This window comes from Corvus moneduloides, chromosome 1 (genome assembly GCF_009650955.1).
Source record: "Corvus moneduloides isolate bCorMon1 chromosome 1, bCorMon1.pri, whole genome shotgun sequence".
NCBI lineage: Eukaryota > Metazoa > Chordata > Aves > Passeriformes > Corvidae > Corvus > Corvus moneduloides.
In genome coordinates, this window is record NC_045476.1 from 146898923 (window position 1) to 146912202 (window position 13280).

The 13280-nt window shown below is 37.8% G+C and overlaps 1 protein-coding gene across 10 annotated transcripts in view; it reads left to right on the forward strand.

Annotated features, from left to right (window-relative positions):
• The window catches only part of OXR1 (oxidation resistance 1), a 277515-nt gene that overhangs the window by 245644 nt on the left and 18591 nt on the right, over positions 1-13280 (forward strand). Inside the window, exon 1 of one of the 10 annotated variants that reach the window (XM_032131398.1) lies at positions 5760-5842. The exons of 8 other annotated variants lie outside the window; for them this stretch is intronic. In XM_032131398.1, coding sequence (XP_031987289.1) covers positions 5777-5842 — 66 coding nt within the window. In that variant the 5' untranslated portion in view covers positions 5760-5776. Of the gene's footprint in view, positions 1-5759; positions 5843-13280 lie in introns of those variants that run through there. One more of the 10 variants, XM_032131389.1, reaches the window with a different exon arrangement.

Here is a 13280-nt window from a genome sequence, read left to right on the forward strand (position 1 = left end):
GTCCATGCTAAAGACTTGTCTCTGGTGTCCACTAGAAATGAATAGGCAACAACTTTATTTGATATACTATCTAAGGAATTAAACTGTGATGCTAAGTTTTCAGTTGTGTTATCCTCATCCATTTTTCTCAAATGTCTTTTATCTTGTGCTTTAGTGAACGGGCTTACACCAAGGAAGAGGGTGTTTTGAGTTGTGTGGGGTCGTTTGGGTTGGTTTGTTTGTTTGTTTTGGCTGTGTTTTGGGGTTGTTTTGGTGCTGGTTTTTTTGCCATCTGTACTGAGCTATAGGCCTGTAAAGGTATATTTATAATGGTATTCTTTTTTTACTTGATGTGTCTAAGTTCAAGTGCCAATGGCTTTCTGTATGTGTTAGCACATATGATGAGTACTGTTATGTGTTAATAAACAAACTTTCTCCAAAGCATATTCTGTATATGCATCTAAACATGGCAAGACTTGACAGCAAGCTGACTCCTTCTATTATGCAGTGTCTCAGAAGCAACTTCATTGGTACTTATGGTCTAATCTTGTTTCCTTTTTAAGTTCAAGTTGTGTATATAGTAGGTTTCTATTTAAACCTGAAATCTGTTAAGAAAACCCTTGAATTCCTCTGCATTAGAGTAATTCTTTTTTAAAGCATTGGTTCTTCCTTTCCCCTTCCCTGTCATTTGATCTCATTGCCGTTATTCAAGATGGAGTTATACTTCAGGTCCATGTAAATCTAAATACTCATTCACAAGATATTTGAAAGCAGGAAATTTTTTGTCTTAGGACCCCCAAGCTGGTCTTAAAGTAGTTGAAAGCTCATCTGTTTCATTTTTTTCATTAACTTGTTCATTGTGGAGGAAATACAGAAAATTAATTTGATTTAAAACAGTCTAAGAGTTAATCTCCAAAACGAAGCATGAGTTGATAGGTACTTGCAAATATTTTTTCCTAGACATGGTGAGTCATGTTCTGAACTTGCATTTCATAGTGATTGCCTTTGGTTTTGCCTACTGAATGTCTGTAGAAAACAAAGATTGAATGCTTCTGGAAAGCAGCATGCTGTAGTAATGCATCCAACTGAATTTCAGTTAGAACTTTAGATGTGGTTTGAAAATGCTTACTAGATCAAACCATTAGTTGCAATTGAACTTCTGTCTTCTTGAAATGGTATTTGACTTGGACACTCAGCATTCCAACATTAACAAAGCTGTAACTTCTGGAGTGTCTCAGAATTCTATTTCTGTGCATTTATGGAAACGTGAAGGTCACAAACAGTGATTGTCTCTGGTTAGATAAGCACCTATGTCCAATATCCCAGTCTTGAAACCTTTTTCAGGTATTAAGTTCTTTATTGGATCTGGACTGGATTCTACAACATTTCTATATTAAAATGGATATTGCAGTTTTAGAATGCACTGCTGTCTTAAATTTTTGTATTCTTAATCATGTTTCTTCTATAAATTTGCTTCTATTCCCAACTCTATACTTCAGTGCTTGGATGCTGGTGCAACATCTGCTTGTTGTGTCTTACATTCTAAAATGTGGTATGAACATAATGCTGTGCGACAAGCTGGATAATACTGGATCAGCAGAGAGAAGAGGAAGGCTGAAACCTGTAGGCTTCTTGAATGAAACATTTCACAGAATGTGTAAAGATGCACCATGCTAACAGCCGTCAGAATAAGAATATTTTTTCCAATATGTTTCTTGAAAGGCTGTCTCTTTATGATAATGAATTGGATATACAAGCTAGATGGTTATTTGATTTTTACATCGTGTATTGTCAGTTAAGAAATTGGATGTGTCACTATGCATGTGTTGCTGTGCATTACCACAGAATGTTTAATAGGCTTTGCTCTGGTACTGGAGGATGAGTCTGTTCAATCCCAGCAGTCATATGCTATAGTAGAAATGTTTCTGTTAATTTATTTTGGTTGGAGAAAGGGACTCTGGTGTCCATTTACATGATCCAATGTTCTTTGCAGAGATTGGTAACTTTCATTCTTGCTTTTGCAATTAACTTGAGTCATATTGTACTGTCTCTCAACTTCATGCATTAGGGTATTCCTTGTTTTGCTGTATTTATTGTCACCACTTAATCTATTTTGAATATTTCTATAACTTGTAAGTGAAAATTCAGAGGTTTCAATGACTTGGAGCTGTCCTGTAGTTGGAATTATGAACGTGCAATTGAAATTGATGGCTATTTTATGTATCTAATAGAGGGATCTGGGATGGTCCCTCTGCTAAGAGTTAAAGCAGAGCCATTCAGCTAAAAAGCTTGTGCTTTTGAGATTCTTAATGGCTTTCAGCAAACCTTTGAAAATCCTCAGGAAAACTTTGTAATGGAAAAATGCTTCCTTTTTTTTCCCCCTCCCTTTCCATAAGCTGTTAACAGGAAACAAATGATGACTACTCAAATTAGACTTCCTTTCTTACGGAAACTTTCTCAGCCAACTAAGAAGCTGTGCCAGTCCATGTTGTATTGACACTTCAGGAGGTAGCTTTTTGTAATGTTTCAGTGTTTCTTGTACCCGTAAAAGGAAAAGGGATCAGACATCATTTGGCTGTAATCCCACATTAGCTTCACCTGCAACAATTTTTATGAAGACCCACTTGTAGAAGACAGAGTAGTAATTTTGTATAGAAGCCAGTATCTGATTTTGTATTTTTTTTTTTTTAGTTTCAACTGCATTCTAACTTCATTGCTCCTGAACTTGACACTTATTCATGTGGAATCAACAGCAAATTGCAAATAAACTGAGTAATTATGCCCCTCCAGCCTGTCCTGTTACTGTTCTGGGCTAACCTCTGTCTCTTAAGGGGGTTGGAGCACAGGAAGTATATTTTTTCTTAATGTAACCTCACTCAAAAAGCATGGTTATTAAATGTAAGGGTTGTAGAATTCAGTGTCACGACTTTTTTGTTTCTGTGGTATCAGGACACTGTTAGTGACTAAGTGAAACAAAATAGTTTCATCTTATCCAGCTGCAAAAACCTTCTTCCACATCCAGTGTCCAGCCTTCCTTCTGAAGTTGAGGTTGCTATGCTTACTACCCTGTTTCAGTGTTATGAAATCTTGTCAGCTGATAACTTGAAATCTGGTATGGCAAAAGGTGTAAACCAGGTAATTGGTTTGGAGTGGAAATAAGACATTCCATAAGTTGTATCTTTATTTGTTGTCACTCTCCTTTTTTGCTGCTGCTACTTAAGTATTTTTTTGAGACAGGTTAGTTTATTAGAAGAAACAATATTGGGAGGTACAATTACAGAAAAGGACTATGCACATTGACTGTATAGAGATCTGTATCTTGGTTATGAATTAACAATGATAATAACAAGATTAGCATTCAGTGTAGTTAGATACATTTTCTGTTGCTCTATTGTCTATGTAAGAAATAGGTGGATGCTCTGATGTGTTTGCTGCTGTTCTGCATGGGTGTCAGATCTGAGCTGGTGCTCCTCACTAGAATCTTTTATTAAGAACAGTGATGGCAAGGCCTATGTTAATTGCAGCAAGATACGAGATTCTGATTCCAGTTAACAGATACTGTAATCCCCAAATGCATGAAAAAATAAAAGGACAGTTTATTAATCTTTCACCAAGTGGTGCTACTGGGGTCAGATTTCTCATGTGGGCTTCTTTCTGTGGCTGGGGTTGAGATCTGTCACAAGTGACAAGTTTTGCCACTTTCCTAGTGTGCTGTTTCTTGGTGCTGCTCAGGTTCTCCTGCCCTCCCTCTGCAGCAGATGCTCCCAGCTGAGGGCAGCTGCCAGCTCATGGGGGTGGCTGCTGCTGCAGGACTGAGCAGCAAAACAGACTGTCAGGAGGTCTCATAAAGTTGCTTGTGCAATCATTCCCATTAAACTTTGCAGCTGGAATTAAGTGAAAAAGTGAGTAATCAGATCTAACAGAATTTTACTGCTCTCTTTTCTTTTGAGCAAGTTTTCAAAATCCTTTTGAGAAGCTCTGGGAAAAGCCATTTTTTTTAAAGAGAAGCTTGAAACTTATAAACAAATTGTTAGAATTGTTTAAGATTAAATGTTGCAGGACAAAAAACAATTCAGTTCATCAGATTCTTTTCTTCCTTTCCCAGCTTTGGAGAAACAACATGTTAGCTAGTGTTAGGGAGGAATTTTTATTTTTCTGAAGGGCAGGGAATAGATGACTGATAAAATAGGCTGTGGAAGAGTTAGTTGTATTGCTAGCTTTTGCTTTCTGTTTTAAAGGTTTCCTTTCCAGAGAAAGTCTGAAATATTTTTTCTGCATATTCTCCATTCCTTTAAGATTGCCCAGACTTGGCAGAGAAGGGGGTGATGTCTGTAGCTTGTATTATATTTTTGTATTGATGGTAATTCTCATTTGAAACAGTTTTAAGGGTTTCTGGTTTTCATTCTTGTTTTAACTCTCAGTATTAGTTCACTTACTATTTGAAAATAAAACCCAACAAAAAACCTCAAGCACATAAATAGGCATATGGCTTATTATTGGAATTGTACACCATTTGGCTATATATGTAGTGTATTATTACATATTTGAATTTCCTAAATCCCAGCTTCAGTAATAAAAATGTTTTTACTTCCCACCTTAATAGTTCTGATAAGTTAGAACAAATTTACTTTTAGAGATGCCAGCTCCCAGAGAAGGTTTTACTAAAAATAAAAACATTTTATCAAAAAGAATATTATACACTAGTGCAAGCCGAGGTGTTCCATTATAAAGTTGGCAGTAAAATACAAGTTTTGGTCCTGGTTTTCTCTGCTTGGACATCTTGGCTTTTAGATCACAGTGCAACAGCCTGAGTGAGCAATGATTTAATGTTGTTGTGTTGCTGACCTGGCCTATTTAATATTTCTGCACAGAACTTGAAGCATGGGTGATGTGGAGATTTTTTTGATGGTTGTTGTTTGTTTTGGGGGATGTTGGATGGGGGAAAGGGGATGTTTCATTTTGGGTGTGGGGTAGAAAGACTGCAAGTGCTACTACAGAGAAATTCTTGAAGGGTTGTCATGCTTTTTACTGTTGCACATGCCTGTTTAAGTAAACAACCTTTCTTAAGGGGAAAAACAAAAATCATGATTCCAAAAATACTTTCTTGCTGGGACTAGCATTTAACCCACATAGCAAATTTAGGTTACAGACAAAAGAATTAATTTTCTTCTTGTAGCTTACAAACTGAAAAGGCTTCAAGCCTAACAGTTTCTGAATGCTTTAAAACCCTTTTTTTTTTTTTTTAAATAATATTTTAAATCTTCACTGACCACTCTTCTGGACTCTAAGAAATGACTGATAGGGTTTATATACAGTTGTCAGCATAAGGAAGACAAACTATTAGTTTAATATTGAATGCAGACATTTTACCATTAGAAATTGTTTATGAACAATTATGTTGTAACAGAATATTGCACACAGTTCTTGGGGATTATTTTTGTGCTTCCCAGTATTGTGTACAAACAATTCCGTATCTTATATTAATAACAGTTCTGTATCTTTAAATATTTTCCCCTTTTTAACAAACTAGTGCTCTGCAACCACACTTGAGCGCAGGAAACCTCCCTCCTTGTGTATCGTCATCATTTGCGATACATCCCCTTGCTGAACACTCGCTCATTTGTTCCCTGCCTTGTCAGTCAAATGTGAGCGTCCAGCAAACTATCCTGTCACAGCGTCGTGGGGCTCTCTCTGTGCCTGGAGCTGACAGCAGGTACAGAGAATGCTTTCAAACAGCCTTGAACCATGTTTTTTGTTTCATTTCTTTTTTTAGTCTCATTTTATTTTTAGAAGGGAAATGTCTCGTCTCTGGTATGGGAAGAAGGGAAGAAAGCACCAGCCAGTTAATCATAAATGCACTCTGGTAATTTTCAGTGTAGTATGTTCATGTCTGTTATTGCAGTCTTTAAATGTTGTGGTGCAGAGGCAGTTTCTGTAAGTTTAAATTTTGAATGTGTGAACAGGAGTCAAAAATTTTCATTATCTTTGGAACATAATCTGATTACTGGTATTCCTTTGGCATTAGATAAGAGAAACTACTTTGAGCATTAAGGGGTTCAGCAGTTTTAAGGTGGGATTTTTTTCCTTTCCTTTCCCACCAGCTTTTTTTCCTTTCCTTTCGTTTCCCTTGGAGTAATGCATTTCTTCACCAAAAAAATGTGCTTTATAGCTAAATACCGGGAACAGGAGTTTTGCATGGGCATATAATTAGAGAAGTGGAAATTTCCTGACTTACCATTACCTTCTCAGAAGCCAGTCAACCATATGAAGGTCTGATAATACTTCTAAATTCATGGACATGAGTCTGCTGTACTCCCATTCTCACATTTATAATGAAAAGGAGGGACCAATAACATTGGTTTTGCAGTTTATTAGATTTATGAAAGGGAATAGAATTTTTTCAGTGTTGTTTTCCCCAAACAGACTTTGTAGTACTATTTAATACGTAGTAGTATCTAAAGGAAAAGATTTTCGGTGAGACTTGCAGAACAATGATATCTTGAGATAGGGAAGAAATGATCCTGACAATATACTTGTTTGTGCTTTTACTCACTGGTAAATTTGGAAGATAGTTTTCATTTAGACTCTCCTTGTGACAGGCTTTTTACTGTCTTCTTCTTAAGAATTACACATCACTGGGTTTTGAAGCGTACTTCTTTCAATGTGCTGTTGAATTGGGGTTTTATTTTTTATTTATTAATAGGGTTTTATTCTTTATCTTTTATGTATTGTTTTTATCTTTATTTGTAGCCAGGATACTTGCAAAATATGAAATTGACTTGTTGCAGCAAATGATTCTGTAAAATGTGTGTTCCTAACAACACAGTTTTGAAGTAATAGGCTCTTAACTTTCCTCTGTGGTGGTGGAATAGAATGGAGATATAATATCTAAATTAATTGAAATGTTATTTTAGCATACCCTGTAGCAGTGTAAAAAGTATCTGAAGTTTAGTTTACCAAGAATGTGTTTTTTAACATATATCTATATACATAGTTAAATAGGTATAACTTGCACAGATATTTTAAAAAGTAGTAGTATCCCTTGTTGTAATTGTTTCCCTTAGGACCAATACTGAACTTCAGCCAGAGTCCAGCTGTGTTATAAAAACAATACTTACCAGCTTTTAAGGACAGTTTGAACTGAAGAAGACTCTGTGAGAATAAGGATCAACTTTGCTGTGAGAGAGGTAGAGAACAGGTTATTTTAACATGTAAAAAGTCAAACTGGAAAAAGAGGGTACAGAAGTATCTACATATGAGGATATTTTTAAAATGTTGCTATGTGGATAAGAAAAGCTCTATTCTTGAAGTTGGGTTTTTTCTTCAATGAATGTTCATAAACCTAATGTGTAAGTGTAATATTTCTACAGAAAGGAAAAAAGGCATATTGGTATAATTATTTGTTAAGCAAGACAGTGGAAAGAATATTAAGGATAGTGGCAGCATATAAAGTGTACAGGTTTCTGACTAAATCTCTCTTTAGTGGTTGTTCTGAATTTGGATGATAACTCATCTGACATGAAATAACAGTTGCTGGACTAAATGAAGTGATACAATAAAACAAAAATGCTAACTTGAAGCAACTAACTTGCCCTAGATTATTTACCTGAAAGGCCTTTGTTACTTTCTTCATGATACAGTTAATTTGGGCTGAGAATTGAAGGTGTTTGGTACTTTCCCAGGATAAGAAATCAAAATTTTGGTGACCAACTGGTGCATTATACGCCCCCTTTAAAAAGCCAGTAATGTCAGCCTCCCATGTTTTAGTAAATGTTTGGTATTTACTCTGTCTCTTTATTTTATAGCAGTACAAGAGATGCCAGTAAGTTTCTAGAATGTCAAAAATGCAGGCAATGATTCTTCCTATCAAAGCATTTCAGACAAAAGACATCAGACAATGCAAGAGAACAAAAGATGGATTGCCTTCTTTGGGAATGCATGTCTGTGCTTTGCACAGCTTGGATAGGCTGCATAGCCAAAGGGGACAAAACCAGTGAAAACTGATCTTTGGCTTTTATATTCTCAAGTTATTAGCATGCAAATAGTTTTAGTAACTTGAATTGAGACTTGCACAACTTCTGACGTTTTGAGTTATTGGTTAACTTTATTTGGTAAGCTAATGCCTGTATTCCTTTGGCTATTATGAAGGTGTAATAATAGGGGCTTACATGTGAAAGATGAGGACTTAGTACTTCTCTGTGGATGTCAGAATTGCAAGGTTGCATCAATTCAGTAATACTACTGAAATATTTTTAAAATCAGCTTTCCATAGTAATTTTTTAGAGTCATAGAATGAACTAATGATATATTTTTAGTAATAAAAAACCAGAGTGGAATCCAGTACTTTCTTACACAGATCGCTAAGCCTAGAACCTTTCCTTGGTGACAGATATTTGCCATACTTGTTGTCCTAGGTAATTTGGGGGTTTATACATCATGCCATGACTGGATGTTCCCATGTGGGCCTCTTGGAACAGGTCCAGAGGAGGGCCACTAAATTGATCCAAGAGCTGTGTTTTGATATCAGCTGGACACCTCTGCTATGAAGACAAGCTGAGAGAGTTGGGGCTGTTCAGCCTGGAGGAGAGGAGGCTCTGGGGACACCTTATTATGGCATTTCTTCCAGAGCCTACAGGGGCTCTCTTGTAAGAGAGCTGGAGGGGGGATAAGACCTTAATCTGAAGGAGGAAAGGTCTAGATTACATACTACAAAGAAATTCTTTACTCTGAGGGTTGTGAGGCACTGGAATAGGTTGCCCAGAGAATTTGTGGAATTCCCACCCCTGGAAGTCTTCGAGGCCAGGCTGGGTGGGGCTTTGACTAATCTGGTGTAGCAGAAGATTCCCTGCCCATGTCGGGGAGGTTGGAGCTATGTGATCTGTAAGGTCTGTTCCAACCTGAACTATTCTATGATTATAGTTCTTCCACTGAATTATTGGGTGTTATATTATTTACATTTTTAATAATTGTGAAATATTAGTCTACTTTGACAAATGCAGCCAGAGTAGCAGAGGAATTTTCGAAAAGGTTGATTATAAGTTGAAAGAAATCAAATGAGTAGTAAAGGCTTACATTTTTCCTGTGTGCTTTTAATGACGTATGGAATCTGAAATTGATCCTAATAGACCTTTTTTCTGCTTAAAGTAAGAGACAAACTTTTTCATACTGGGCTATGATTCAGTTACTTCTAAGCCTGTGTAATGCTTTCTTGTCACACCTGAGAGGATCTTTGCAGGGCAGTATCAGAACTGAGGTGTACCCTTGCTCAGTCTGCCTTTTCCTGGAGTGGCAGCTTGAGCTCAAGCACCAGATGCTGTGGTTTCAGCAGCTGAACCTCTCTCTGGCTTCTCTGCTTGCTAGTGCTGAAACTTCCTTAAATAGTTTTGCAAGGGAGCTGGGTTTTTTTGGTTGTGTTGCTACAGATCTTTTTTTGTTTGGACAAAATGAGTAAAGTTTTCTGGCCTGCCTCTTTAAGAAAGTAATTTTCTTAAACCTTAGCTCTTTTTACAAACATCCTAAACTGTTTAATGTTTTGCATGTTAAATTTAGTTATCTTGCTGGCATTATCATATCTCTCATATGAGTGTTTTCTCATATCTTGAAAAAAATAGCTTGTTATTAAGGTCTACAGACTTGATATAACACTTTGTGTGCTTCAGGGTTTGATTGCATTCAAGTTCATTTATTCTGGTTATTGCAGATACTTCCGTTTATCTTCAGTATATGTTAATTACAGCTTGGTACAGTTACTGTAGGCTTAGAGCACTTTGAGGCAGATACTTAACAGCTCATCCTGCAAAGGTCTGGGGACAATACTGGTCACAGGGAGAATGCTGCTGTCATGTGAACTTCTCAGCATTTCTGTCCCTGCCCTGGAAAACACCCTGGTGTACATTTGGAGAGGGACAGCTTTAAAAATATTAGAGAAAGAACCGTGCTGCCAGCCAAACCAGAGAACTACTGTCATTCTATGGTCCTTCTCTGCATAAAATGGCCAGCTGTCATGCCTTCCCTTCCTTGTCACCAGTAGAGTGACAGGGAGCTGAATTGACTGAAAACCACACAAAATAGAAAATAGATAGCCACATGCTTACCAATGAATCAAATTAAGTTAGTCTTAAGGTTTGGGATTTTTTCAAATGATACCTCACAAGTGTTTATGTGTTGTGGTAAACCCCATGAATTAATGCATTATTGTGATGTAATCAATATATCCCAAATAATCATATTTGATGTGCTGGAGCACGTTGTCTTCTTTCCATCCTTCTAATATTTTTGGGAGGAAACTAAATTTGTCTGAAAAATAAACTTAGTGTTTTCTCTTAAAATACTCATAGCAGCTTTCAGTTCACATAGGCACCTTTTTATTGGAAGGTATTTTGAAGTAACTTTGTAGTGGCCTAATAAAACTACATTGGCTTTCTTTTCCTTCAGTTAAATATCCTGGAATGTTTTTGAATCTCGAAGAATTAATATTCATAAAGTTTACTGTTCGTCTGATTTTACACCTATGTATTAAGATTCAAAGTAAAATGGTTCAGCTTGTTTTCTTTCTTAATACTTGTTTTTTTTAATGTCATGTTCAGAGTTGTTAAGAGAGCCATTTATACCGTTAAGCTTTATCTGTTCTTATCTTTCAGAAGCACTCTTCAGCTCTGATAAGACCCTCCCTTTCTCTCGATGGAGACAGTTTCAGCTACTTGTTTGCTCTGACAGTTTAGCTGTGTTTGTTTTGAGGGCAGCAATTAAACCTCCTCCTTGTTAGCAAAGAGGCATTAGTGGGGTGTGTCACTTGTGACTTTGATAAACTGAGGAATCCCTTACTGGTGTAAAAAGCTTTTTTTAACATCTTGTCTGTAGCAGGATGATACGACCAGGGGCTGAAGGGGCTGATCATACATTGAACAATTTTAACTGCATTTTCATATGTGTTCCTGAAGGACAAAAAATGTTCCATATCTGGAATTTTGTCTTCAGTTTCATTCACTGCAAGTGACCAGCATAACTTGTAAAAGTTAGGTACTTTTGACATGGTTTCAGAAAAACAAAGTTTAGAAACCTGAATTTCTCCGAAAGGAGAATCCTTGGCTTCTTGATTGTTTGAATCATTGGTATGCAAACCCTCGACTTACTGCATTAAATATTAAAACTGTTGGGTGTTGTGCTAAGTGCTTAACTCGCATATACATGGTGTAGAGAGTCAAACTTGAAAGAGTAATACCATGAGTCATATTCATCCCATGGTTTTTCATCAATGTTGCCAATGTGAATACAGCAGGTAGTATTAGATCTCTAAAGATATATTCCATGTCTTTTCAAACTTGGAATCACAGAATCACAGAATAAGCTGAGTTGGAAAGGGCCCACAAGGATCAAGTCCAACTGCTGCGTTTTTTTCTGGTCCTAGAAATATGAGCCAGACACAGTTAGGCTGATAAAAAGGGGGTACCTTTATATAAGGATCCTTAGGTGCACAGTTTGTCAGGTGGAAAACACTGAAGATGCACCACTGCGTGGCATGTGTACAACTTCTATAGATTCTGCAAATTAGCATATCTGACAAGAGCTCCTCAACTAGCAGCATGCCCAGTGAAGTAATCCTCCCCAGCCCTAGCACCTTATAAATCCTCCCCCTTTCAGATGAGGACTAGGCTTTGTTTATAAAACTGTCTTGAAGAGCTGGTTTCAACCTTGGTTTCTAAGGAGAACCAAGATAGCATAGGGGTCCTGGAATTTGTTTTGTCTTTCTGCTTAGGAAAATACTGAAGTGAAGCTACGATAACAGACTACAGAGCTACAAATATATGTTCAAAAAACACAGAAAATATACAAAAGAAAAAAGGTAAAAATCCAGGTGGCATCACAACTTCTGGCCCTGCACAGCACCATCCCCAAAAGTCACACCCTGTGCCTGAAAGCATTGTCCAAACAGTTCTTGAACTCTGTCAGGCTTGGTGCTGTGACCAGTTCCTTGGGGAGCTGTTCCAGTGCCCAAACACCCTCTGATATCCAAACTAAATCTCTTCTGACATAGCTTCAGGCCATTCCCACAGTTCCTGTTGCTGATCACTGCAGAGAAGAGATCAGTGTCTGCCCCTCCTCTTCCCCCCACGAGGAAGCTGCAGTCTGCAGTGAGATCTCCCCTCAGTCTCCTCTTCTCCAGCCTGAGCAGACCAAGTGACCTCAGCCACTCCTCATATGGCTTGCTCTCAAAGCCCTTTGCCATCTTTGTTGCTGTTCATTGTGCATTCTCTAAGAGCTTTAAACTTTTCTTATGTTGTGGTGCCCAAAACTACCTCCAGGACTTGAGGTGCACCCCCAGAGCAGAGTGTGACAATCCTCTCCCTTGTCCGGCTGGCGATGCTGTGCCTGATGGCCCTTAGGACACACTTGGCCCTCCTGCCTGCCAGGGCACTGCTGATTCATATCCAACTTTCCGTCATCCAGGACCCCCAGGTCTCTTTCCATGTCACTGCTTTGCAGCATCTCATTCCCCCGTCTGACTGTGCTGGGTTGCTGCATCCCAGGTGCAGAATCCAGCGCTGTCCCTTGTTGAACTTCAGGTGGTTCATGATTGTCCAGTCCTTTGATTTGTCGAGGTCTCTCTGCAGGGCCTCCCTGCCTTTGAGGGAGTCAACAGCTCCTCCCAGTGTTGTATCATTGGCAATAGACAGTTTCAAGTCCCAAAGCAGAACCCTTTTCACCCTGAAGCACACTAACGATTCAGGCTATGCACATTGTTTTGCTCTATTCCAACCAGTGCCCAGATTAACCATAAGAAGTTTAGCTGTTTTTCTCTCTTCCTTCTTTTTAAAGCAGAAAACAACTAGAGAGAGAACACAGTGTCCTTCAGGAACACTTCCTCATCCTCAAAAATTAGCTTGGTTATCAAGGAAACCAGAAGCTGATATGTCATAGTAAAGATAGCATAGTAAATAAAGCACATAGCAAAGTCATATTGGTAGACCTTTACTTAATTACTTTAATGGAAGAATTTTATTACTAAGAAGCATTTTTGTACTGAAAACTACAATCCAGTGTGCTGAATATGAATCTGCATCTACCTTTTATCAATGAAATGTCTTGCTTTCTAGGTATTTCTTATACTATATGAAAGACTAAGTTCTGCATCTGAGAATCAAAGTTCAAAGTAGAATGAGGTAGAAGTAGGTCTGGGAATGATAGGAAGACATACAGGTGATGGGGGCAGGAGAGGGAAGAAAACACTGGTTTATTTAGCTTGGTGAAGTAGACTAGAAGATTAGTAGAACTACAAGGAAGGAGCATGAAGAAATTCTGAT